The sequence below is a fragment of the Rhinolophus hipposideros genome (assembly GCF_964194185.1).
Source record: "Rhinolophus hipposideros genome assembly, chromosome: 12".
Taxonomy (NCBI): Eukaryota; Metazoa; Chordata; class Mammalia; order Chiroptera; family Rhinolophidae; genus Rhinolophus; species Rhinolophus hipposideros.
In genome coordinates this window covers 59,358,168-59,381,420 of record NC_138058.1, presented here as the reverse complement: position 1 = coordinate 59,381,420, position 23,253 = coordinate 59,358,168, and the positions used below count along the sequence as shown (strand labels likewise).

Below are 23,253 nucleotides of genomic sequence, written 5' to 3'. Positions count from 1 at the left end.
AAATGGGTAGGATGATGCTAAGTAAAGACTTTGTAGATCACTTACTGAAGTACCCCAAATCAGGTCTTACACAATCAATATAATGACTGCTCTGAATTGAATTTCTCCAATTTAAAATACAGAGTTCTAAACTATGGTGTCATGTTTGTTTCCTCCTCATTGTGTTCTGCCCTAACCATGCCTTCTTAAAAAACTCCTATCATACCCCTTCTTCATGCTCTCCACTGTGTTTTGACTGGATGCTGTTTCTGTTTTGCCTCTGTAGGACTGGTTTGTTGTAAACCCAACAACCACCAAAAGCTTTGAAAAGCTGATGAAGATAAAGCAGCGGCAGCAAGAAGAAGAGAAGCGGAGGCAGCAGCACAGGAGCCGACGGTCTCTCAGAAGGCGGCAGCAGGCTGGCATCGAGCTTCCTGAGGCAGAGCTGAGTCTTAGAGTAGGGAAGGATCAGAGGAGGAATAATGAGGAACTGCTAGTGTCGACCTCCTGTAAAGAACCAGAGCAGGGGCCAGTGCCAGCACAGTTCCAGAAAGGAAAGCCCCCAAAGACTAATCACAAACGAGGAAGGAAATAGGCAGTCAGTGTGAAAGCGCTCCTAGGAGAGTGGATGTGATTGCTATTGTCACAGGGACCTGTGCTGGGACGACGGGGTCAGAGGGAGCGCTGAGTGAAGACAAATGTACTCGTTCAGCTGTTTGTGTGAGGCTGTGACTGTCTCAGCTCCTTCCTCCTGTATAAATGTCACTGTTTTCCCTACTTATTCACTTTGACACCCCTCCCCCTCCACTACCACCCTTTTTGGTAGATTTTCCTGCTGTTCCTCATTGGAGTCCTCTTGTTTTTCTCTTATCTTGCCCAAAGATCCCGCTTTTAAGGCCAACTATAGGCCCCTCTTGCCCTATACAAGACTAAGAAACCTGTTGGGTTGTCCTTTCCTTCCTGGGGTGTAGAATGTTCTTGGAAACTCCATTGATTTAGTAGTCACAAAACATCATCTAGCTTATAAAACAATTCCAAATTAATTTTTAAAAACCACACTGATGAATTATTTTGTATCTGTGATGTAACAAGCCTAGAAGCTGGAAATGTTGTCACTCATATATAATAAGGTTACCCTGTCTCTTTGCGAAACAAACTGTGTGGAGGCTGTTTTGTTCTTTCAGTATGGTTTTAGGATTGAACGTAAGAAAATGGACTTAGGATGAAAAAGCTAGAACTTCCCTACACTAGTTTACTGGGAAATGTTTTGTGTGTCCAAAGTTGCAGTGATTAACTAGACCCATGGGCATGAAAAGCAGCGTTGGGAGTAATGTGTCCCAAACATTACAATGACTGGAAAGAAGAAATTAGAAGAAGCAATAAATACTGCCTTAGCTTTCCTGGGGCTAGAGGTCTCATCTTTCGCTATCATCAGTGCCCTCCTAAAGTTTGTTTTGCTCCCTCAGCTTTAAGGATTGAGAAATGCCACATTGATTGCCCCTGATGTTTTGACACAGAACCCCAGTGTTCCTGGTAATCCCACTAAGATTGGTAGCCAAGGTCACGTTCCTTCCCTCCTGGACTTGATCTCCCTCGTTAGTCTACACCCTGCCAAGTCCTCAACCCTCCCTTTAGTCAACCTTTGTCTGAATTTTCTGAGAATATTGTCCTCTATCCTCTTTTATGTATTCTATCCTCTTTATATCCTGAGACTTTGACACCAGATGTAGATAGTTATCTGGAGTTGGAAAGAAATGTTCTTTTTCTGTACCTCATGCCTACCTGGTAATGTCTAATGGGCTGTTTCTCTCTGAGGCTGACTTGCTCTGGACCATCAGTTAGAGCAGCTCTGTTGTCGTGTTTCTGGATTCTCCTTCCCTTTACCATACATATTAGTCTTACATATTCTTGCCAATTTTTGTGGCATAGGCCATATAAAAAGGGACCCTTAACCCTGATATTGACAAGTACTACCTTTTCAAATTCTGAAAGGCTATTACCACTCTAACTGTTGTGTGATCCCCAGATAGCTTTTAAACGTGGGCTTTTGTGAAGACCACTTTCAAATAAGGCAGCATTGAAACCTTATTTGGATATTGCCAAAATAGGTAATTTTGAAACAAGTGAAGGACATGGTGTGATTGATCCACTCTATATTTTCATTGGCATTTGTGCCCTTAGAGCCCTTTCAGTAGACAAGGATTGTCAGGGAGGAGAAGTGAAGAAACTATGTTAATTTCTGGTGAGTAAGACTTGGGAAATGTTTGGCAATGACAAAAGAAATAAACAAATCTCCGTTAGATTGATGTTTCCAGTTGTTCATTGACTCCGACCTGCTACTTGACTCCTTGCTGATACAGTGTATGGAGGTAAGACGATGGCTAGGGATGGGAGTGAGTTTAAAATAAGTACCAAATGCAGTTGTCTCAGTCATTCTTGAGCTCCTGAAATCTGCTGGTTAAAATGAATAATTTGCTATTAAAGTGAATTAGTATAGGAAACTCGCCCAATCTCATCCATGGTCCTTGTAGGCACTCATTTTTCTGATCAGGCCAGTGATCAGCAGCACTCAGTATAGACTATCCTGATCATACTATTGAGTTTTTAAGTTTTTAAATTCATTAGAATAGCAGAAACTTAAGTTTGACAGTATCAGGTACCGCTGGGTTTTGGAACAATGTGAACTTGAATGCATGGTTTGGAATGTTAACTCAGTCACTTGGGAAATGATTTGGCGGTAGCTAGCAAAATTGAAGATATGCCCGAAAACTCAGCAGTTTCACTTCTAGGTATATATAGAGAAACTCCTCTTGCCCAGGTCTGCCAGGCGACATAAACAAGAGTGATTACTGCAGTACAGTTTATAACAGATACTGGAAACAATGTGAGGTAGAGATTACTAGCTGTCCACCAAAATCTGCACTCAACTTGCAAAATTACAGGATTGTAAAACAAATGGCTAGACCACATTTCCCAGCCATTCACCGCAGGGAAGGGGAAGCCAACTCTCCAGTGGAACGTGAGTGGAAGTGACGTGTGTCACTGCCATGCTACAACTTTTAAGTGAGTGAGTGTACTTCATGCTTGCTTTCCCTTCCCGTGGGTTAGATGCATATGATGATGGGCTGTGGGGGATGGCAGACACAAAAAGGAAGAGCATTAACTCTCTGAAGACTACTTCCGTGAAGAACTACTTGCTAACCAGGAACATCTATCAGACTATATTAGATGAGCAAGAAATAAAAGTCTGGTATTTGAGACATTATACATTCTTGGGTCTCTGTTAACCTACTCTAATGCATAACCTAATTGTCCATCATCAGGAGAAGGGACAAATTGTGACGTAGTCCTGTAGTAGAACACTATACAGCTATGAAATTAACTAGAGCTTCTTGTATCATGAGTATATCTCAAAAATAATGTCTGGGAAAAGCAAGTTACAGAATACATCAAGTGTACCATTTTTATAACATTTAAAAACACGCGAAAATGCTCTACATTGTTTATGGATATATGTAAATATAAAAGTATAGTATATACACATTTATATTTAGTATATGTTTGTATTTTAATATATATAAACATAGTATGGAAACATGCACAGGAATGATAAACACTACATTTAGTATAGTGCTGGCACCCAGAGGGACTACGGGTGAATTTGGAAGTTCTTATTTCTTAAGGTGTATAGTAAGTTTGTCATAGTTTTATATTTTTTTGTATGTCTAAAATATTTCATTTTCAAAATCAGTTAACAATCAAAAAAATATATTCCGCTTACCTCCTTCAAAGGGAAAAGTTCAGAACATTTTCTTCTGCTTCATCTTAACCTTTGATTTTTCCCCTCACCCAAGAGTCTGCTCCCCCCATGTGTTCACTTCTATTTCTATGATCCCAGTTGGAACCATCATCAACTCTTGCCTAGACTACAGTTGGATCTTCTTAATTGTTTTTTTCTGCTTTTTACTAGCGTGGATTCACTCCACATAAGAAGGTTGTAGTGAGTTTTTAAAACTGTAAATCAGACTTCATTTACCTGCTAAAAGCCTAATGGTTTCCCAGGGCACTTAGAATAAGTCACTCCCTTTCCTTGTTCTACAAGGCTCTTTGTGTTCCTACTGCTGACCTTTTAGCCTCATCTTCCTCTGCTCCACCCATGTTCTCTGATTATTATTCCCCAACAACATGTTAGCCACACTACCTTTCTGTTCCTTGAACCTACCAAGCTCATTTCCATTTTAGGGCCTTTGCATTCACTCTTCCCTCTGCCTGGAATGATTTTTACCCCATTTGCATTGTATACTTCATTTTATCATTCAAGTCTCAAACTAAAGTTCACTTCAGAGGTCTTTTCCACCTGAACACACTTTCTGTAACATCACCCTATTTAATTTCCTTCATAGCAAAGCAAAAAGTAGACAGATCTTCATTAGCCAACCTTCACACTAAAACATCATGATGGCTATTTTACCATAGCAATGAGATCTAAAAGCCTTCCTAAGTTTATGCAGCACCTAAGAATACTTGCTCCAGCCCGTTTAATCAGCGAATTTTAGGAATTACTGTGGGTTAATCCTTGATTTTGATGCCTATGGGAGGGCGCATGTTTTTGGCGCATGCCTTGCAGTCGTTGCCTCCCCCGGATTAAGCCCTCCACATACCACTGTTCCTGCTGCAGCTGCTGCTTCTGAGTTTTGAACTGTCTTCGAGTAGTCTCCAACTTCTGGCATTGCCAGGTTTGCTGCAATAGTTCCTTCTGTAACTGCTGGTTCTCTCTGCGGACACCGCGGTAGAACTCAAAAGTATAATTCTCTGCTGCCAACTCTAAGGCCTGGATCTTCCTGTTAAGCTCCTTTCCTTTTCCCTTTCCCAACTGCCTCACGTCTGGCTCACTCAGTTGTTTCTCTAGTAATGCTTTTTCCTGGAGGTACTGGACCTGGACTTCCTGTTTCTTTGCAGTTGTCTCAGCTTGGACTTTCCTTTTCTCCTCCTCTAATGTCTGCATTGCTCTCTCCTGTTTCTCCTTTAATAGTGAAACGTCCCTCAGTGCCTGCAACTGCTGCTTCAAATCAGATTGGATTTTGCCCTTCTGCAAGAGCTCTGTGTTAAGCTCTGATGTTTGTTTTGCATATTTGGAGGCTGATTCTTTTTTCCTTCGTTCAGCCTCCCCACTTCTTTGCAAATAGCTGTTCCACAGCTTCTCAAATTGCCTTCTATACTTCTCAGTTTTGTTGGTCAGGTATTCCAGAAAGAATTTATTTTCAGCCTGGACATGTAACTTTTCAGTGAGTAGCTGCCAAGTTTCCTTCATTAGCGGTTCTTGCCGAATTTGAGCTTGTTTTATTTGCTTGTCCAGTGTCATCATTTCCACTGCCGTTTCTTTAAGCCCCATCGGTGCCATTGTTAGCTTCTCTGGCTCAAAAAAATTATTTATTAAACTAAGATACTGTGGAGGGGGACCACTGGAGTCCTCAACAAACCTGAAGGAAGAACAAGTGAGACATTCCCCCATCAGTTCTTCATTAAAATTTAGGAAATAAAAAATGCACAATTGTACTTTAATTCATACAAGAAAATATTTTGAATGCTTATTGTTTTTGTGACACTGCGAGGAGGCAAGGCATGGGGTATGATACAGCTCTGGGTAAAAATGAGGGAGTGCACTTTACAATTTACAATATGCATTCACTACCACCCTGTAAGGTATCTCATTTTTATTACTAGTTTCAGGGGTACAAAACAATGTAATAGACACCCCTCACAAAGTGATAACCCCCACTCCCCTAATCTACTACCCCGCTGACATCATATATAGCTGTTACAATTCCATTGCCTCTATTCCCTATGCTGTGCTCCACATCCTGTGACCATACATACATATAATTATAATTGACATTATTATTCAGCTTCAGGTGTACACTGCAGTGGTCAGACATTTATACCGTCCATGAAGCCGTCTCCCTAATAAGACAAGTGTCCATCAGATGGGTACCTTATAAAATCTTTACATTATTAATTCTATTCCCCAATTGTCTTTCGTATCCTGACAGCAATCTTGTGGTTACTGATTGTGCTTTCTAATCCCCTCACCTCCCTCATCCCCACTTATCTCAATTTTAAAGAGAAAACAGGTTCAGGGAATTTATGACTTGGCCACGATTTACACCGCTAGCAAGTGGCAGAGCCAGCCAAGGTGTGAAACTTAGATCTATGACTTAGTTAACAACTACAAAGGGCCACCAGCACATACTCGGTGGTCGGGAGCAGGAACAAATGTCTCGGCTCTTGCACCACCTTTTCCGTTTCCCAGGACGCTTCCTTGGAGGGAAGCGCTCCTTTAGTACCTACTTGCGACAGGAATCCCAGCGTTTACCCCCAAGGTCTAGATGTAGTTCATTGAGGGTGGCTGCCAAGAAGCTAGTGTCAGGGGACTGCGACACACGGATACGGCGTCCCGCTGAGGAAAGTTTTCGCAATGTCTCGGGCCTGTGTTCAACGGGTCTGGGCGCTGCACAGCAACCCCGTAGGTCCCCAGTCCTGGCCGGTCCAGCCCTGGGCTGCTTAACTTCCGCCGAATAAACCTTAGCCTTCGGTTCTCGGGCGGCTGTGTTCCCCGATCCTGGTGGGCGAAAAGCGAAACGCACTCTCTTTTTCGTAGTGTGGGGGTCCTGCCCTTGGGATCCTAGGTCCTCTTGTTTCCATGGGAACCAGAGCTGTGCCCTTCCCAGGCCCAACCCTTCGACCATGAGCTCCAACTTCCCTGGCCCACTCCGGTCCTCCTCCCACAGTCTCCACTTCCCCGCCATTGCCACTAGTTGGCTCCCGAGCCAGGTCGGGACAGGAAGATGCTCTGGCGCTCGTTCGCTCTTCCCTTTCTGGCTGGTGCGGTTCTACCGCCGTTCGCCGCCCGGCACCTTGCGGAAGTCTCTCTAGCGACGCTGCGTCGCTGTGGTGGAGGGGGCGGGACCAGGGGAAAGATGGCGGCGTCCGCGGCGGCCGCTGCGCCGCAGGCTTCGGGGGGTCCTCGGCCCCCAGTGTGTTTGTTGGTGTTGGGAATGGCGGGATCTGGGAAAACCACTTTTGTACAGGTGACGTACACGGCGCGGGCGTAGTTGGTGTGCGTGAGAGGTTGTCTGTGGCGGGTGGGAGAATGGGAGGGAGGGCTCGGGGGTGTTGGAGGGGACCAGCGCGTGGCTTTGGGGACTTGCCAGCATCTCCGGTTCCTTCCTGAACGAAGCCGTCTCGGACCTGAGCCTGGGTTAATTAACGCTCTCTTTTGTACACTGTCGGTGCATAGTACTTGGTACAACTTAAGTAGTTGTACTGGAATTGTTTTAGCGATAATATTGCCAACTCCTGGGAGGCAGAGGCTTACAAGTAAATAGTGGTTAATACAGTGCTACCACCCAGACTTTCGGCGTAGATTGCTAAAGAATTACATATTCTTGCATACCTATTATATAATATTTTAGATGTGGATGGAAAAGGGGTGCTGTAATAAACCTAACTGAAAGTAACTTTACAGGGTGATCTGATCATAAATTCCTAACGGGGCAGGTCGTGGTGAGTAGTGATGGCCCAGGTATATCACTGCTTTAGTAAAAGGTTTATCTTTGCCTTAAGCAAGCTCTGTCCCTTGTTTTTGTGCATCTAGGTTGGTTAACAACACACCTTTGAAATGCCTCTTTTTCGAGAGAGCATGTAATCTTAACTGTCCTATAATCTGACACCCTCCCCTCTCCCACTTTTAGTTATTTAAAAATAACTTTATGTTTACCTCCTTAATTCCAAATGCATAAAAGAAGCTGCAAAACTGCCATTCTCAGGAGAATCTGAGATCTTGTTTCCTGGTAATTGTTGTCAAATAAACTCTTATAAATATTCTGTACGTGTTCAGTGAAAATGAGGTTGACAAAGTTCCTGCTTTCAGGAAACTACTGTTATACTGGGGGTGATAGAAAAAACCCCCACACAAAACAAGTAAATGATCAAGAGTAGGGGAGGCTCTGTTAAGTGGGTAATGAAGAAAGGTAGCATTTCAACAGAGTTCAATGTTGGAAGTGAATGTTTCAGAATGAGGGAAATGTCCTTTGTCCCCTTATCATGCCCTCTTTGTCTCACTCAATCCCTCTCTCCATATTGTTGCAGAGGCTCACGGGACACCTGCATTGCCAAGGCTCTCCACCTTATGTGATCAACCTGGACCCAGCTGTGCATGAAGTTCCCTTTCCTGCCAATATTGGTAAGTAAACTGCCTCAGAATGGAAAGCCTCCAGCTTGCCAGTTTCAATGCTTTCATTTTTTTCTAAACTACCGTGTTTCCCCAAAAATAAGACCTAGCTGGACCACCAGCTCTAATGCGTCTTTTGGAGCAAAAATTAATATAAGACCGGGTCTTATATAATATGATATAAGAGCTGATGGTCTGGCTAGGTCTTATTTTTGGGGAAACACAGTATCTACTCTCCTTTGCTTGGATTTACTAGAATCCCTAAACAGGCTTCTCCCTTATTCACATTTTCTCTTTGTTTACCCCTTACCCTTTCCCAAATGTATTTCCTTACCACTCAGCATTATTTCTCCCCTCTTTCTGACCCTAGGGTGTCAGGCTGTTGTTATTTGGGAAAATGAAGTGACAGGCAGTCGGTCCTCTCACTTCTAGGCCATAAACCCTTCAAAAGGCTTTGATACATACATAATACCTTTTTAGTTTCTTAAAGTTAGAGTATAAGGGTTTTTGTGTGGTAGTTCACTTACTGATTTGTAGGAACCTTGCTTCTGCTCTCAAAGTTACATGGGAAAATGCGTGTATATATGCACATGTACATTGTTTTGGGGAGAATTTCCCAATTATCATAAGACTTTAAGAGGAATCTGTGACTCTAAATAAGAATGGATGTGATCCAATGTCATGATTCTAGATAGGATCTAGGTTTCTTGATTTCTAGACTATCACTGTGTGCTAATCCTTTTCTTACTTCTTCTTAAACCTATTAAGCTGCTTGTACCCTGCACAAACTAATAAAGGAGGGCCTGTATCAAGAAGCAGAGATTGTTTTGAGAAGAATTTGGGGAAAAATTGTTCATCTTACTCAAAGGATGGAATTCTAATTCTAATAGTTGATGGGGTAGGTTTACAGACTGGTGGATAGGTTTAGTTAGATATTACTGGACAGATTCATTCTTTTTTTAAAAAATCATGTCTGCATTACCTTTGTTACCAGTAGGGAATTAGTAAGAAATAAACTTTTTTTTTTCTTGATTCAGCTCCCTTTTTCTATGCATATGATCACTGACAAGGTATTTAAGTTGCACAAATCTTCTCCTTGTCTCTGACCGTCTCTACCATAACTTGAGAGCTCCTAGCCCAACATTCTTCCTGGGTTACCTGACAGTTATCCTTTATGAGAAAGGAAACCAGTGTGAAGCTGGGGAAATTAGTAGAAGACAATGCTGACAAGAGAATCCTAAGAGTCTAGTTTCAGTTTCTTGCTGGTAGAGAAGGTACAGGCCCTTCTATTCTTCTCTTCAAAATTTTGCTTCTTTTGCCATCACAGTTCAATGATCTTAGCTTAAAAATTTAGGAAAGAAATTTAAAAAGTAACTCAGATGCTTAGGGATAAACTTAATTTTTTTTCCTCAGAGGAAGCAGAAATGACTTGAGAGACTTATTGCTTAGAATATTATTGGTGGAGGGTCTCATGCTATATTATTTCATATATGTTGAATTCCAGTTAATTCTTTCTTTCCTCCCAGATATTCGTGATACTGTGAAGTATAAAGAAGTCATGAAACAGTATCCTTTTCTACATCTACTTTGGTGTTGACTCATGTCTGGGTAGTTACCGTCTGTATATTTTGTGGCTTTGAAAGAGTGTTTTTGCATTTCCATGTGAAATATACTAACAAAAGCATTTGATTGCTTCAAAGTAATTTTATTAGGAGGATGGAAGATGGATGTGGGGAGAAGTATTGTAGGTGATTAGAAACACTGTTTTAGCTTGTGTTTTCAGTTTTCTTACCATCTTCCTAGATTGCAGGCTGTTGTAGAGAGCTCAGAATGAGACGCTAGCTGGTAGTGTGCCTAGATTCCAGAAAGTAGTATTGCCTTAGAGCATCCATTGGTCACCACCTTTTCAGACTGGGAAACTCAGAAATGGGTAGGTTAGGTTAAGTATAGTCAACTCTAAATATGTTCCTGTGTGAAATACATACTTTCCCTATAGGTAAATTTAGGTCAGAAGACTAATTATAATCAGCAGGTTGCTTGATTGAGGGTCAGAGCAAGGAGCCTTATATAGATGACCTTAACTGCTAATGCCAGCAGGCTGTCATTGCATGACACATCTATTACGTTTTGGTGAATTAATTTCTTCATTTTGCCTGGCCATCCCTAAAGCAATAAATAAATGAGGAAGACTTTGATGATGAATGTTTCCCTATGAAGTTAAGGTTGTGTGGCATATAACAGTCAAGGATTAGCTTGCCAGTATCCAGTAATGGACCACTAATATAATGCTGTTTGTGTGACTGATATACTAGGTGTAGCTTTATCTTCTAAATTGATCTATAAGCAATTTAAATCCTCAACTTAGTGTCTAGATACGGACTTGGGCCCAATGGTGGCATCGTGACCTCACTCAATCTCTTTGCTACCAGATTTGATCAGGTATGTCTGTCTGTTTTTATTTACGTAGGCATGACTGTGTGAAAACCTGTGACTCTGAAATGCCTTAGCTTGATAACATTGTGAAAGAAGGGCAATAAACAGGGATATAAATATAGAAAATAAGTAGGCATTTTGGTAGACAGAGAAGTAGGTTACGAGAGGATGATGAGAGTTATGAACACTTCACATTTAATATTTGTGACAGCCAGTGATACAAAAATCCAAGAGACCTAAGTTCATTTCTTGATCTGTCATTGGCTTGTAGTGTTACCCTGAGGATGGAGTAGAGGGATAGGAAAAGGGCTGTATGAGATGGGCTAGCAGGCACGGAATGGAAAAATAATGGGACTTTTAACTTGTGACAAGTACTTGTCGTCGTTTAGGTTTTCTCTCACCTGTTTTGTTGGCCCTGATTGTCACTCCATGAGACAGGCTTTAGCATTTTGCCAAAGCAGCAGGAGAAGTGACTTAACAGGGGTAGATCAAATCTTCAGTGTCTCAGGTCCTTGCTCTGTGCTTCAGGGGGTTGCAGCGCTGACATGGCGGTGTTTCTTTGGTTCGGTGAGTTTATTGGTTGGTGCTAAGATTGAGAACACAAAGATTCAATAGCTGGAGGCAGGCCACCCTGGACAAGGCCCTGTGATTTTGTGTTGAAATTAGATCCTGTTACAACTGCTCTCTTTTTCTTTTAGGTGATGAAATTTATTGAGAAGGCCCAGAACATGTATAAGTAAGTGATTTCATTTTAGTGTCATGTTATTACTCTGTAGCGGACATATCCTAGGCTTTATGAAGGATTTCGGGATCGCATCAAGTTCTGAAAGGGTGTAGACTGAGATGCAACTTAGATGTGAAAAAAAGCTAGGCAAGAAAATCATTAAGCTGCTGTGTAGAGCTATATTTAGTAGTATCCCACCCTCAATTACTTTGGTATATGCCCGTGGCTTCTTAGGAGATATTTTGAAACTGTCCAAATTCAGTTGCCTCCTGCTTCCTCTTGGGAAACCATTCTTGTTGGCATTCAGGTCTCTGAAACACTTTTCTACCCCTTGTTTCAATGAATGTAATTTACATAAACCAGAGAGAATAATTGTTTTTTATTTAAAAAGTATCAAAATAAAATATTTGTTCTTATTATCACCCACAATTCAATTTTTCATAGGTTTGCTTTTTTAAAAAAAAAGAACGCTAATTCATTATTTTTGTAAAAAAGGATATATTCTCATTACTAGAGTATTAAGCCATACATAATATTTAAAAGATGAAACTATCATTCACTAGATTCCCACTAGAAATAACTATGATTATTATTATCAATGACTATCATTCTACCTGCTTCTGTGAATATATACATAAATAGAAGGATGGATGGATTGGATGGATAAGGTGTTTTACAAAAATGGGCTCATAGTAGAGGTAGTTTTTTAAATTAATAGATTCGTTGAGAAAATTCACATAGCATAAAGTGCACTCTATACAATTTAGTGGGTTTTTTGTATATTCATAAAATTGTGTATTGATCCCTACTATCTAATTTCAGAACGTTTCATCATCCCCAAAGGAAACCCCGTACGCATTGGCAGTCATTCCCTATTGTGCCTTTCTCCCAGCTCCTGGTGGCTGCACCATTTTACATTTCCACTGCAGTGCACGAGAGTTGCGATTTCTTCACATTTTTGTCAATGTCTTTGTTTTTGATTTTAGCCATCTCAGTGGGTGTGAGGTTGGATTGCGTTGTGGTTTTGATTTGTATTTCCTCAGTGATTAATGATATTGAGCGTCTTTTCATGTACTTATTGAAATATATATACTGGCCATTGGTATATATTTTGAGAAATGTCTATTCAAATTCTTCGCTCATTTTTAAAAACAATTTTATATTAAGATATAATTCACATACAATACAATTCACCTATTTAAAGTGTACAATTCAGTGACTTTTAGTGTATTCACAGAATTGTGCCACCATTACCACAGTTAGTTTTAGACAATTTTCATTGCCTCAAGAAGAAACCCTGTTTTAGCTCTCACTTGTCTATCCCTCTAGTCCTCCCTCCCCTCCACCTTTCCCCACCTCCACCCCTAAACAACCAGATGGTTTCCCAAGAGGTTTACATTCTGATTTTGCTTATCTTTTGTTTTTAATGCACCGTGTTTCCCCTGTGATCGTTTGCAGGAATGTATAGGCTGCTGCTCTTGTCCATTAGCATCAATAGTGGACATCGAACAAAGCCTGGGGAATGGCATGTGCCTTTTAAAGGAAATGGGAGGAAGTTAGACTTGGCAGTGTGAAGAGGCTATCCCAATTTTGGATAACCAGATGTTTGGTGTTTTGTGTGACAGAATATTTTCAGCATTGCACAAGTATAATACTTCTTTAATGGTCTTTCTTGACTCAGATATGTCTTGATTGACACACCTGGACAGATTGAAGTCTTCACGTGGTCAGCCTCTGGGACAATCATCACCGAGGCCCTGGTGAGTATTGTAGGACTTACTACTGAGAGCTAGATTGGATAAGTCTGTTTTTATTGCCTGGGATCTTACATGGAAGAGAGTTCTGGAAGCTCTGTACACCCTGCCTACAGTGGTTCTCTCTAGCTAAGGAAAGTAGGAAAAGTCTGGGGTATAGATCAGGAGCCCTCTGGCTAAAGCTTTGACTGTTTTGTGGTTTAGGCATCTTCTTTTCCAACTATTGTTATTTATGTGATGGACACATCGAGAAGTTCCAACCCAGTGACCTTCATGTCCAATATGCTCTATGCCTGCAGGTAAATGATGATTGGTTTTTATGATATTACATCAAGGTATGTTTTTGAGTCGTCGTCTTCTCTTTTGTTTTGGAGTCCTGAGTGCTTACCCCTAGATTTGTGCTTATTCACATTTGCGCCTCAGTTTAGTGGTTGTAAGTTGGGGAGTCAGAAAAGGGGCACATGTGCTGCTGGCATTCTCTGTCAGCAGCTGCTCCTCTTCTTCCTTTGCTACAAAAATAGGTGGTTTATGAATGTGAATCTTCTGGTAGTTGCTCCCAGTTGCATGAAACCTAAGTCTACATAGAATAGAGCTCCTTTACTGTGTTATGATAGAGAGAGTGAAAGTATAACACGAAGAGAGATTATGAATAGGAAGATTTATCCATGATTCTAAAATGCATAGCTTTGCCTCAAGTGTGGCGCCATGAGGAGAGGAAGGACGTGCTCATTAAGCTATGTTAATGCAATAAACCTAGGAGCACGGCAGACCATTATTAAAGCTGAGAGAATTTGATTTTGGGGGTACACAAAAGCCATCACCATTTGTCCCTTCTCATACGACTAGGGATGTCCCTTTTTATTAGATGCAAGAAATCCTAGTCCAAATAGATATCTGATGACTGACAGCATTTGTTCATTTTCATATTAATTGTTTAAAAGACAGTTTGTTTGGTTGTTGGGAGTAGTAATGCTTGGCTACTGATCCTGTTTTCTGTGAGAAAAATCTCTGAGAAAACAGGATCAGTAGCCAAGCATTATTACTCCAAGAAAGAGGGAGTATTTGTGTGTATGTGTGTGTGTGTGTGTGTGTGTGTGTGTGTGTGTGTTTACTTGATGATGGTGACTGTTTGCCTCTTGGGAGAGGAGAATATGTGGCGGGTAACAATAAATACCTGTATTTAGAGTTTGAACCCATTTCTGTTCTCTTTACTCGGTTCCAGCAGATGGACAGTGGGTAAACAAGATTAAGTACCTTTGCTAATGTCTTACTGTTTGATTTTCAGCATCTTGTACAAAACCAAGCTGCCTTTCATTGTGGTCATGAATAAAGTAAGTGGATCTTTACTGTTGTGATTCAGTGCTGTATTTCTTTTTCATCAGAACCTTGTGTTATTAGAAGATTTAGGTAGGTGAAAAGGATTATTTCAGATGCTGGAGAACAGATTTAAGCTTAACTGAAACAAAGTCATAAGCACTTCTAGGAAGAAGATTCAATCAAATTGAATGAAGATTTATCACTGACTCTCATCCAAAGTTATTTTAGCCTAGATAGAGCAATCCCTCAACCACAGCATATAGGTTTTCCTTCAGAATCAAGACTGTGTGAAGAAGGGAGTGGGGAAAGGAACTGGTAGTCTATTGGAAGTAGCAAAACAAACAAAAACAAAACTTCCCTGTTGGTTGATGGCTAGGATAAAAGAGACTGCTTGACTTCAGGGCCTGGCATGTGCTGGCATCCACTGTGGCCATGGTCACTTGCAGTGGATAGTAAAGAGTCTCCTTCATCCAAGAGAACACATACCTTCATTGAATTATTTACACAATACAACAGTCTTGGCTCTTTGTGGCTTATTGCAGTGGAGGAGGAAATGGGGGAAGCAGAGACAGAAAATCTATGAATAATTGCTTTTTCCTGTCACCACTTAAAAAAAAGTTGTTTGATGTCTAAATGCATCTCTGGTTGCTGACAGTTGACTTCTCTCTGGTACAGACCGACATCATTGATCACAGCTTTGCAGTGGAATGGATGCAAGATTTTGAGGCTTTCCAAGATGCTTTGAATCAAGAGACCACATACGTCAGTAACCTGACTCGTTCAATGAGCCTGGTGTTGGATGAGTTTTACAGCTCACTAAGGGTACACTTTCTCTTCTCATTCTGACACTCTCTTCAGGTTACCTTTTAACCCCAGGGCTGGCTTTGAATCCTCTTAGAAAGTTCATTACTTTCTGAAAAGTACATTTTAAAGCATTACCTATTATAAACTGGAGGTTTAAAAGATAAATAAGATAGAGACCCTGCCCTCAGAGTTTATGGTCTAGTTAGGAGAGAGGACTACACACAGAATTGAAACATGATATACTGTGAGAAGTACCTTAAGAAAGATGGGAAGTTGGGCCTGATAGTGGGGAGAGGGCAGATCACTTTTGAAATGAGAGATTTTGGAGAATACAGCATTAGAGGTATGCATTGAAGGAAAGGTAAGATTTGTATAAGCAAAAATGGGCATGGGTGGCAGAGAGTATGTTAATTGCCCAAGCAAATGTTTATAGAGAACAGGCAGTGATTTGATTTGATGGGGAATAGATAAAAAGTCCTGCTACTTGTTTGGTTCTAATTATCTATTTCAGCTCTCTACTTTCCATAGGCTTATTTCCATGACTTTTGAGTAGGCATGCTGTTTTGTTTTGTTTTAGCTTTACTCTTTGCCAGAGACTTCTTGAAGTATCGAAACTTCTTTTATGAAGATTTTATGACATTTGAATGAAATAATATCTTCCATGTAAAAATAGACATTTGACTCCTCAGTAGCATTAGTGTTGCTTTCGGCAGGTGGTGGGTGTGTCTGCTGTTGCGGGTACAGGCTTGGACGAACTCTTTGTGCAAGTCACCAGTGCTGCAGAAGAATATGAAAGGTGAGGGTAAAGGAAAATCCTACTGATAACTTTCTTCATAACCCACAATTCTGATATGATAGTAGTTGTGCCAGGCAAAATGTTTTGGCATAGTGTATGTATTTGCCATGTATATGTGTACTGGATCTGACCATGCTTAGTGGTAACAAGTCCCCAATAACTTTTTTTTTTTAATAGTATAACATTTTCATGGTATTAAACAATTAAGAACAGGAGTCATCAGACTTTTTTGGTAAAAAGCCAGAATATTTTAGGCTTTGTGGGCCATACGATCTCTTTTGCAACTGCTCCACTCTGTCATTATAGCACAAAAGCATCTGCAGACAATTTGGCAATGAATGGGCGTGCTTGTGTTCCGGCAACACTTTATAAAACTAGGCGGCAGGCTTGTTTTGGCCCTTTTGCCACATGGGCTGACCCCCGAATAAGAACATAGACTTTGGAGTCAGACAGGGATGAGTTCGATTTGTTTCCTCCACTTAATAAATGAGTGACCTTAGCAAGTTTTCATCATTTGTAGATTAGGGATAATAACATTTATTGCTAAGGTCGTTGTGAGGATTGTTAGAAAAAAACATCTGAAGCACTTAGTGCAATTGCTGACACATAGCACATTTCATAATAAATGGTTGTTACAACAGTTGTCATGGTTAATACTAGAATTCCATTTTCCTAAAGGAAAGTAGAGTCAGAGCATGTGGATACTTTTCCTTAAGCCTGTAGCCTATTAATGGGCTGCTTACTAGTATGTTCCTTTGGCTTCATACTTAGCAAGATCCTAACAACCACATTGTAGTTTTCAGACACGTTATTTTTATTTTGATTCATCAGAAGGGGGTGTGTGTGTGTGTGTGTGTGTGTGTGTGTGTGTGTTCGTGTTCACAGCCTCCGGTTAGCCTCTGTTTTGTATACTTTCATTGTTGCCCTGATAAACCACATAATTATATATTGGGCTTCCTGGACCTAACAGGCCTAGCGTCTTTTATTCATCTCAAATGTTTATCCAAATGAATGATAAGCTTATCAGTCATGGTCTCCAGGGTTAATCTTTCCAGCCCAGCAGCCAGACTTTTTTTCTTCCTAGTTTCAGGGTGAGGGCAAGCACCTTGGCTTTTAATTCCGTAGGGATAGAATCTCGGTATCACTTATTATGTCTGATGTTCAGTGAAGTAAGGTCTCTTTTTATTGTCAGAGTCCTATGAAAATAGAAGTGCTATGGAGGCGGGCAGGAGAGATTATTAAGCACAGGAATTTAGAACGTGTTTCTCTTCCAGGGAGTATCGTCCTGAATATGAACGTCTGAAGAAATCACTGGTAAGAGAGGAGGCTGTTTGTGTATTTTAGAGTCATTAAAAAGCAATCTCATATTCTGATCCTCCTGCCAATAGTACTTTAGTTTTGGCCATCAGTGTATCTTTTAGATACTTCTTAATTTAAATGTGTAAATGTAAATTTCTGTGTATGCTGTTTGGATGCAGAAAAGCCCCTTAATTATTTTTCTTATTTTTATTTGAAGTTTTAAAAATGAGGTTTTTCCTATTTTATGCGCTCAGTCCTTAGTGTGCCCCACTAGAATTGTGTTTAGGAACAGAGAGGGGCTTCACAACTCACATCCCAAGTGATCAGGTGTCCTGTCCCCAGCGGCTGCAGTGGGCTCCTTATCACTGAGCCTTCCTGCTGTGTCTACTTGAGGCTTCTTTTGATTTTTTTATGTCCGGTTTCTGAAACTTCTAATTCAGTCTGCAGAGCGCTCCAGCCCGAACTTCTGCTAATCTGGGCCCACACTGCTCAGCGTTTCTGTTCCCATTATCAGTCATCGCTTACCTGCCTCAATGTTTAAGTAGTCTCTAGTATTTGTGTAATCGGTCATCTCTAATTAGAAGTCTGGCATCTAACTTGGAGCTCCTTTCTGCGTATGATGGTACTTCTCTCTCTACAGGCCAGTGCACAGAGCCAGCAGCAGAAAGAACAACTGGAACGCCTTCGGAAAGACATGGGCTCTGTAACCTTGGACTCAGGAACTGCCACAGGTACTAGAGGGTCTCTTGGTATTAGGAACTAAAAGGAGGGTGCTCTTATTTCTACTCAGCAAGAATGCGTTCATATTTAAGAGAGAGAGAAAGGGATAAAGTAAAGGTGATATTTTAGGTCTATCTATGTGGCTCTGCATTGCATTTAGTTGTCATATCTCTTAGTCTTCTTTAATCTGGAATGGTTCTTTAGTCTGTCTTTGTATTTACCACATTCACTTTATCCATATTTACATTTATATGTATATATTTATATATGTGCATTTTGCATTTATATATTTTTATCTTTTATATATACAGTGGATGACAAAAAATGTATACACATTTTAAGAAAGGAAATGTATTACTATTAAAATTGTAATAATATATACCAATAACAAACGATGAATATAAGTCACATTTGATTTCTGCAATTACAAGAGGTGCTCAAAGTGGTTACCCTCAGCATAATTTTAATACATTTTTTTCCTTTCTTAAAATGTGCATACATTTTTTTGGCACCCTCTGTATATAAAGTGATTTGGAAAAGCAAACCCGTGACAGTTGAATGAAACTATATCACTTCGGTTTCTTCCTTTTCTTTGCTTTACTTTGGCAAGATAGTTGATGACTACTTCGTTATTTTTAAAAATAATTATTTTCCTTTAATCTGGAATGGTTTCTTAGTTTTTCTTTGTATTTTGTGACATTGACGCTTTTGAAATGTACAGGTGAGTTATTTTATAGAATGTTCTTCAATTTGTGTTTTAGGATATTTCCTCATGTGGTGTATTTTTGGCAGAATTTTACAAAAGTGAAATTGTGTTGTTTTCCATACATCATATCAGGAGGCACATGATTTGATTTGTCTCACTACTGATGATGTTAACTTTGATCATTTGCTTGAAGTGGTGTCTTCCAGGTTTTTTCAACGTAAAGTTATTATTTTTCCCTTCATAATAAATATTTTATGGGGTTGAAGCTTTGAGACTATATAAATATCCTTTTAAAACTCAAATGTTCACTCACTAGTTTTAATACCCATTAATGTAGTACGGATAGAATCCATTTTTCTGTGATGCATATTGTACATATTTTCTCCCCTTTGTCAACTGCCCTGTTCATGGTGTTATTTTGCCATGTACAACTTTTAATTTTGTTTTGATGTCAAATTTATCTTTTACTGCAATTGGATTTTGAGTCTTAGTTGGGAATCGTTTATACCTGCATCTCTGTTAAAGGGGAATTCACTCATGTTTTATTCCAGTACTTGTATGGTTTCATTTTCTACATTTAGAGTTTGTTCCTGGGTATGGTGTGAGATATATAGGTCTGTTAACCGTTCTCATAAATGGTTGTACTGACATTACTTATTGAAAAGTCTGCCTTTGCCTTAGTAATCTAAGATGCTACTGGTATCATATACTCAAGTTCTGTGTGTACTTGGGTATATTCTGGACTACCTGTTTTATTCTCTGGACTGTCTGTGTGCCAATACCATGGTGTTTTAATTATGTACAGGCTTTATAGTATGTTTTAATACCTGCTAGGGCTAGTCCCTTTCTTTCATTTCTTTTTAGTGTTTCCCTGGCTATTCTTGCGTGTTTATTTTTCCACATGAGCATTAGTATCTACTTATGTAGCGTGATTAAAAAAGCTTTTTGGTATTTTTATTGGGATTGTGTTACATTCATTCATTTTGGGAGAACTGACATCTCTATTATGTTGAGTCTTCCTTTCTAAGAACAAGGAATATGTTTGTAAGGTCTACTTTTTGTCTTTCAGGAGTGTTTTCCTTATGTGGGGTTTGCATATTTCTTGTTAAATTTATTCCAAGGATTTTATCTTTGTTATTATTGAAAACGGGCTTTTCTGTACCATTATATCTTCTAACTTACTATGTTTGTGTATATGAAGGCTTTTAATTTTTGTACATTGGTCTTTTATTCTGCTACTTTACTATTTTTATTGTTTGAGTTTTATTACTGATTCTCTAGGGTTTTCTAGGTTGGTGCTCATATTTAAATATATATACTTCCACCCATCCACACTTATTGATGGACTGGCTTTTAAAGGAGTGAAGTTCTATTCATTAGAGCTCTTGCTAGATGTCTAGTAGAGAACAGCAAAGCCACTTGGAGGGGGAAATGCTGGAAACTGGCTGGGTCCACTAGGTGATCTCGCCCATGTCACCCTAGTTGCATACGTACTTCAACAACATAAATTTCTATGTGCTGTGGTCCTTTGGAATCACTCATGAATACGTAAAATGGCAGCTGTTCAGTCTACTGTTGCAAAGGGTCTGCTGTACTCAAATAACCTGTTAAAGATTGGGGGAGTTGCAGTAAATTAGTTGAGGAAAATCACAAATATAGCTGTGACATTTTTAATTGGTCACAGAATGAAGCATTGACTGTCAGACACCATGTCATCATTTCCTAGGGCCATAGGCCACCTGCGATTTGTGCTCTTGGATGTTGCTGCTATTAGCCACCCTTATTCCCCTGCTCAGGCCTGTTAACCTGTTAGGCTCCTAGGGAGAGCGTAATCATGTCCTCCATAGCTTTCCATACTTCGTGGTTCTTGTAGCGCCCAACCCCCGCAGGCTGAATCCCCTGCCCAGGAATTATCTGATTAGATTTTTTCCTGGTTATTGGTGCTCGGCACTCATTCCCTTTCCCTGTATAGGGAATTTGCCTATATTATTATATTCAATTTTCCATTCTTCCCCATCTCTCTTATTTTTGAATAGTACCCTGGCTCCCCCACTCTAGAGTATTTCACTCCTGTTCTCTTCAGACCCTCTCTGAACTTAATTTCCATCAGGAAGCTTCCTCCCGCTCTGCATTTTTCCCCTTGACTGACTCACCAGCACACTGGATCTGCTCAAATGTCTTTAGCCTTCATAAGAAAAACCATAGTCTCTTCCAAGCTGTAAGTTAGTAAAAACGTTCCTACCAAGATTAGCTACTTGAGAATTATTTTCCTCAGTTTAAAAATGAGACCTTGGGTTATTGGGATGGTGAAAGCAGTTTGTGAACTAAACTACTAATAGAAATGTTAAGTGGCATTAACGATACATTTAAAAGAGGTAGGATCCTGCATTTTGTCAATGTCACTTTCATCCTGTCAAATTTATAATCATAGTTACTTATTGATTCAAAAGCACCCTTTTGAGGAGGCATGTGTTTCTGATATGCCACTGGTGTTGTCTCTGTAGACAGCTTATCTCCTGTGCGGGACCCTTCTGACTTGATCCTGACTCGGGGCACCTTGGATGAAGAGGATGAGGAAGCAGACAGTGACAGTGATGATATTGACCACAGAGGTAAGAGGTGGCTGAGATGCTTCATGAAGGCAGACGAGCTGCTTCTCCTCACATCGTTTGCTTGGGAGCTTCTTGTTGGGAGAAGACCTTACGCATGCAGCCAGTGATAGGGGAGAGGAGATGGTAAAGGACGCAGCACCAGGAGAGAGTTCCTGGCCTTCCTGCTAAAGGGTTAATATTGAGCTGATTACAGCCTTTAGGAGTCTCTGTCTTCTCATTGGGTCCTAACTCAATTTGAGGAATCTAGGATTTTGTTTATTGTAACTATTGTTTTAAGAATACATACGGAGGCCTCAGATCTAAACTAGTCAGAAAGGATTGTAACGCTGAGGATAGAAATGGCTCTGGAAACTCAAAAGGGTTCCATGTGGCATAGTTTTATGGGCTATGGACAGAATCTGTTTCTTGAAAAAACCCTTTTAGGTCCTAGCTACGACCAAGAGCAAATCTCTCTTTACTCCAGTGTGTTGGATGCTACCATGTAAATTGCCTCTTTTAATTAGATTTATTGAAGTATAATTTATAGAGTAAAACCCACCTTTTCAAAGTGTGTAATTTGATGGGTTTTAACATATATATAGTCTTGTAACCACCATCACAATCAAGATACAGAGTTCTTCCGTTGCCCCAAAAGACCCTCATGCCCATTTTTATTCAATCCCTTTTGCACTCTAAGTTCCTTGTAACCACTGATCTCTTTTCCTATAATTTTGCCTTTCCAGAATGTCATATAATTGGAATCACAGTATTGCACTTGCATTTGACTTTTTTCACTCAGTGTATTGCTTTTGTGATCCATCCATGTTGTTGCGTGTATCAGTAGTGGTTTTTTTATTGCTGGGTAATGTTCCATTATGTGGATGTACCATAATTTGTTTATACATTCACCACCTGATTGACATTTGGGTTGTTTCCAGATTTTAGCAATTATAAACAAAGCTGCAGTAAATAGTCATTAATTGGTCTTTGTGTAGACATATGTTTTCATTTCTCTTGGATGAAAATACTTAGGAGTGGGACATTTTAGTTATTTTATGAGGGAGGTGTTCTCCCCACTTACAGATAAAAGAAATTGTACATTTTGGGCAACATGATAAATACAGCGTGCTTCTGGGAGTAAACAGTTTCTTAGAAATAGGGTAGTTTTCTTGACGATGGGTGACAGCAGCTCTAATCCACCTAATGGGAGCGTTTAAAAAGAATTGACTGTCTTTTTTCCTTGTAGTTACAGAGGAAAGCCACGAAGAGCCAGCTTTCCAGAATTTTATGCAAGAATCAATGGCACAGTACTGGAAGAGAAACAACAAATAATTTCTAGAAGTCCAAAAATTTGGAACCCTGTGAAGAAGCTGTCCTTACTTGATTGGGGCTTACTATAAAGGACAATTGTGTTCAGAATAGCAGCCTCTCTTACTAGGGAAATCTGGCTTAGATGAAGCGAGGGATAAAAGACGTTTGGACCTGGCACGTACATGCCGATTCCCCTTGGCTTTTCCCTGGGACTTTGGCAAGGAAGGATATTCTACCTGTTTTTGGATGCTGATATTCCTTCAGGTGTACAACTTCAAGCTTTATCATTTGAACGCACGTACTTTTGCTGCTTACAGATGGAATAGAAAGAACTTATTGTTCTCTTCAGATGTCTATTATTAGGCTGGATCTATAGCCTCTACTTTCGTAGCATCTTGCCCTTGACCTACAAGTTACTTTCCTTTTATAAGAGCAGAGAGGGGAGACACGAGCTTGTCCCGAGTGGCACTGGAATCTCGTTGGCAACCAATGTTGATATGAAATGTGCTTTACACTGGGTAGCTCATTACAAGACACCACGTTTGTTGAAGAAAGTAGGCAAAACAATGAGTAAGAATTTTGTTTTCGA

At 40.1% G+C, this 23,253-nt stretch overlaps 3 protein-coding genes across 14 annotated transcripts in view; 2 read left to right on the top strand and 1 right to left on the bottom strand.

The window, feature by feature from the left end:
* ZNF512 (zinc finger protein 512) overlaps positions 1 to 2,279 on the top strand; it is a 25,760-nt gene extending 23,481 nt beyond the window's left edge. For all 10 annotated transcript variants that reach the window (XM_081069604.1, XM_081069603.1, XM_081069608.1 and 7 more), the window contains one exon: positions 266 to 2,279. In XM_081069604.1, the coding sequence (XP_080925730.1) occupies positions 266 to 574 (309 nt within the window). In that variant the 3' untranslated portion in view covers positions 575 to 2,279. The remainder of the gene's footprint in view (positions 1 to 265) is intronic.
* CCDC121 (coiled-coil domain containing 121) overlaps positions 1 to 6,910 on the bottom strand; it is a 10,616-nt gene extending 3,706 nt beyond the window's left edge. Inside the window, exons 1-2 of one of the 2 annotated variants that reach the window (XM_081069613.1) lie at positions 6,328 to 6,804; positions 4,641 to 5,459 (exon numbers count right to left, since the gene is read on the bottom strand). In XM_081069613.1, coding sequence (XP_080925739.1) covers positions 4,641 to 5,459; positions 6,328 to 6,785 — 1,277 coding nt within the window. In that variant the 5' untranslated portion in view covers positions 6,786 to 6,804. Of the gene's footprint in view, positions 1 to 3,418; positions 5,460 to 6,327 lie in introns of those variants that run through there. The other variant, XM_081069612.1, reaches the window with a different exon arrangement.
* Positions 6,810 to 23,253, top strand: GPN1 (GPN-loop GTPase 1). Of its 2 annotated transcripts, XM_081069618.1 has the most exons (14): positions 6,810 to 7,067; positions 8,128 to 8,221; positions 9,736 to 9,775; positions 10,582 to 10,648; positions 11,341 to 11,378; positions 13,048 to 13,126; positions 13,325 to 13,419; positions 14,406 to 14,451; positions 15,113 to 15,259; positions 15,955 to 16,037; positions 17,312 to 17,351; positions 17,977 to 18,067; positions 21,267 to 21,374; positions 22,600 to 23,253. In XM_081069618.1, exons 1-14 carry the CDS (start codon positions 6,825 to 6,827, stop codon positions 22,683 to 22,685), a joined length of 1,257 nt encoding a protein of 418 aa, XP_080925744.1. In that variant the 5' UTR covers positions 6,810 to 6,824; the 3' UTR covers positions 22,686 to 23,253. The 2 variants fall into 2 exon arrangements, with proteins under 2 accessions (XP_080925744.1, XP_080925745.1); XM_081069619.1 differs by lacking the exons at positions 9,736 to 9,775; positions 10,582 to 10,648 and having other exon boundaries at positions 6,927 to 7,067.

Excerpts from the sequence above, each read along its gene's own strand:
- GPN1 (XM_081069618.1), top strand. The coding sequence starts at position 6,825 with ATGCTCTGGCGCTCGTTCGCTCTTCCCTTTCTGGCTGGTGCGGTTCTA. Across the intron at positions 9,776-10,581 it reads TATAAAGAAGTCATGAAACA|ATACGGACTTGGGCCCAATG; the intron begins GTATCCTTTTCT and ends CTTAGTGTCTAG. Across the intron at positions 10,649-11,340 it reads TTGCTACCAGATTTGATCAG|GTGATGAAATTTATTGAGAA; the intron begins GTATGTCTGTCT and ends TTTTTCTTTTAG.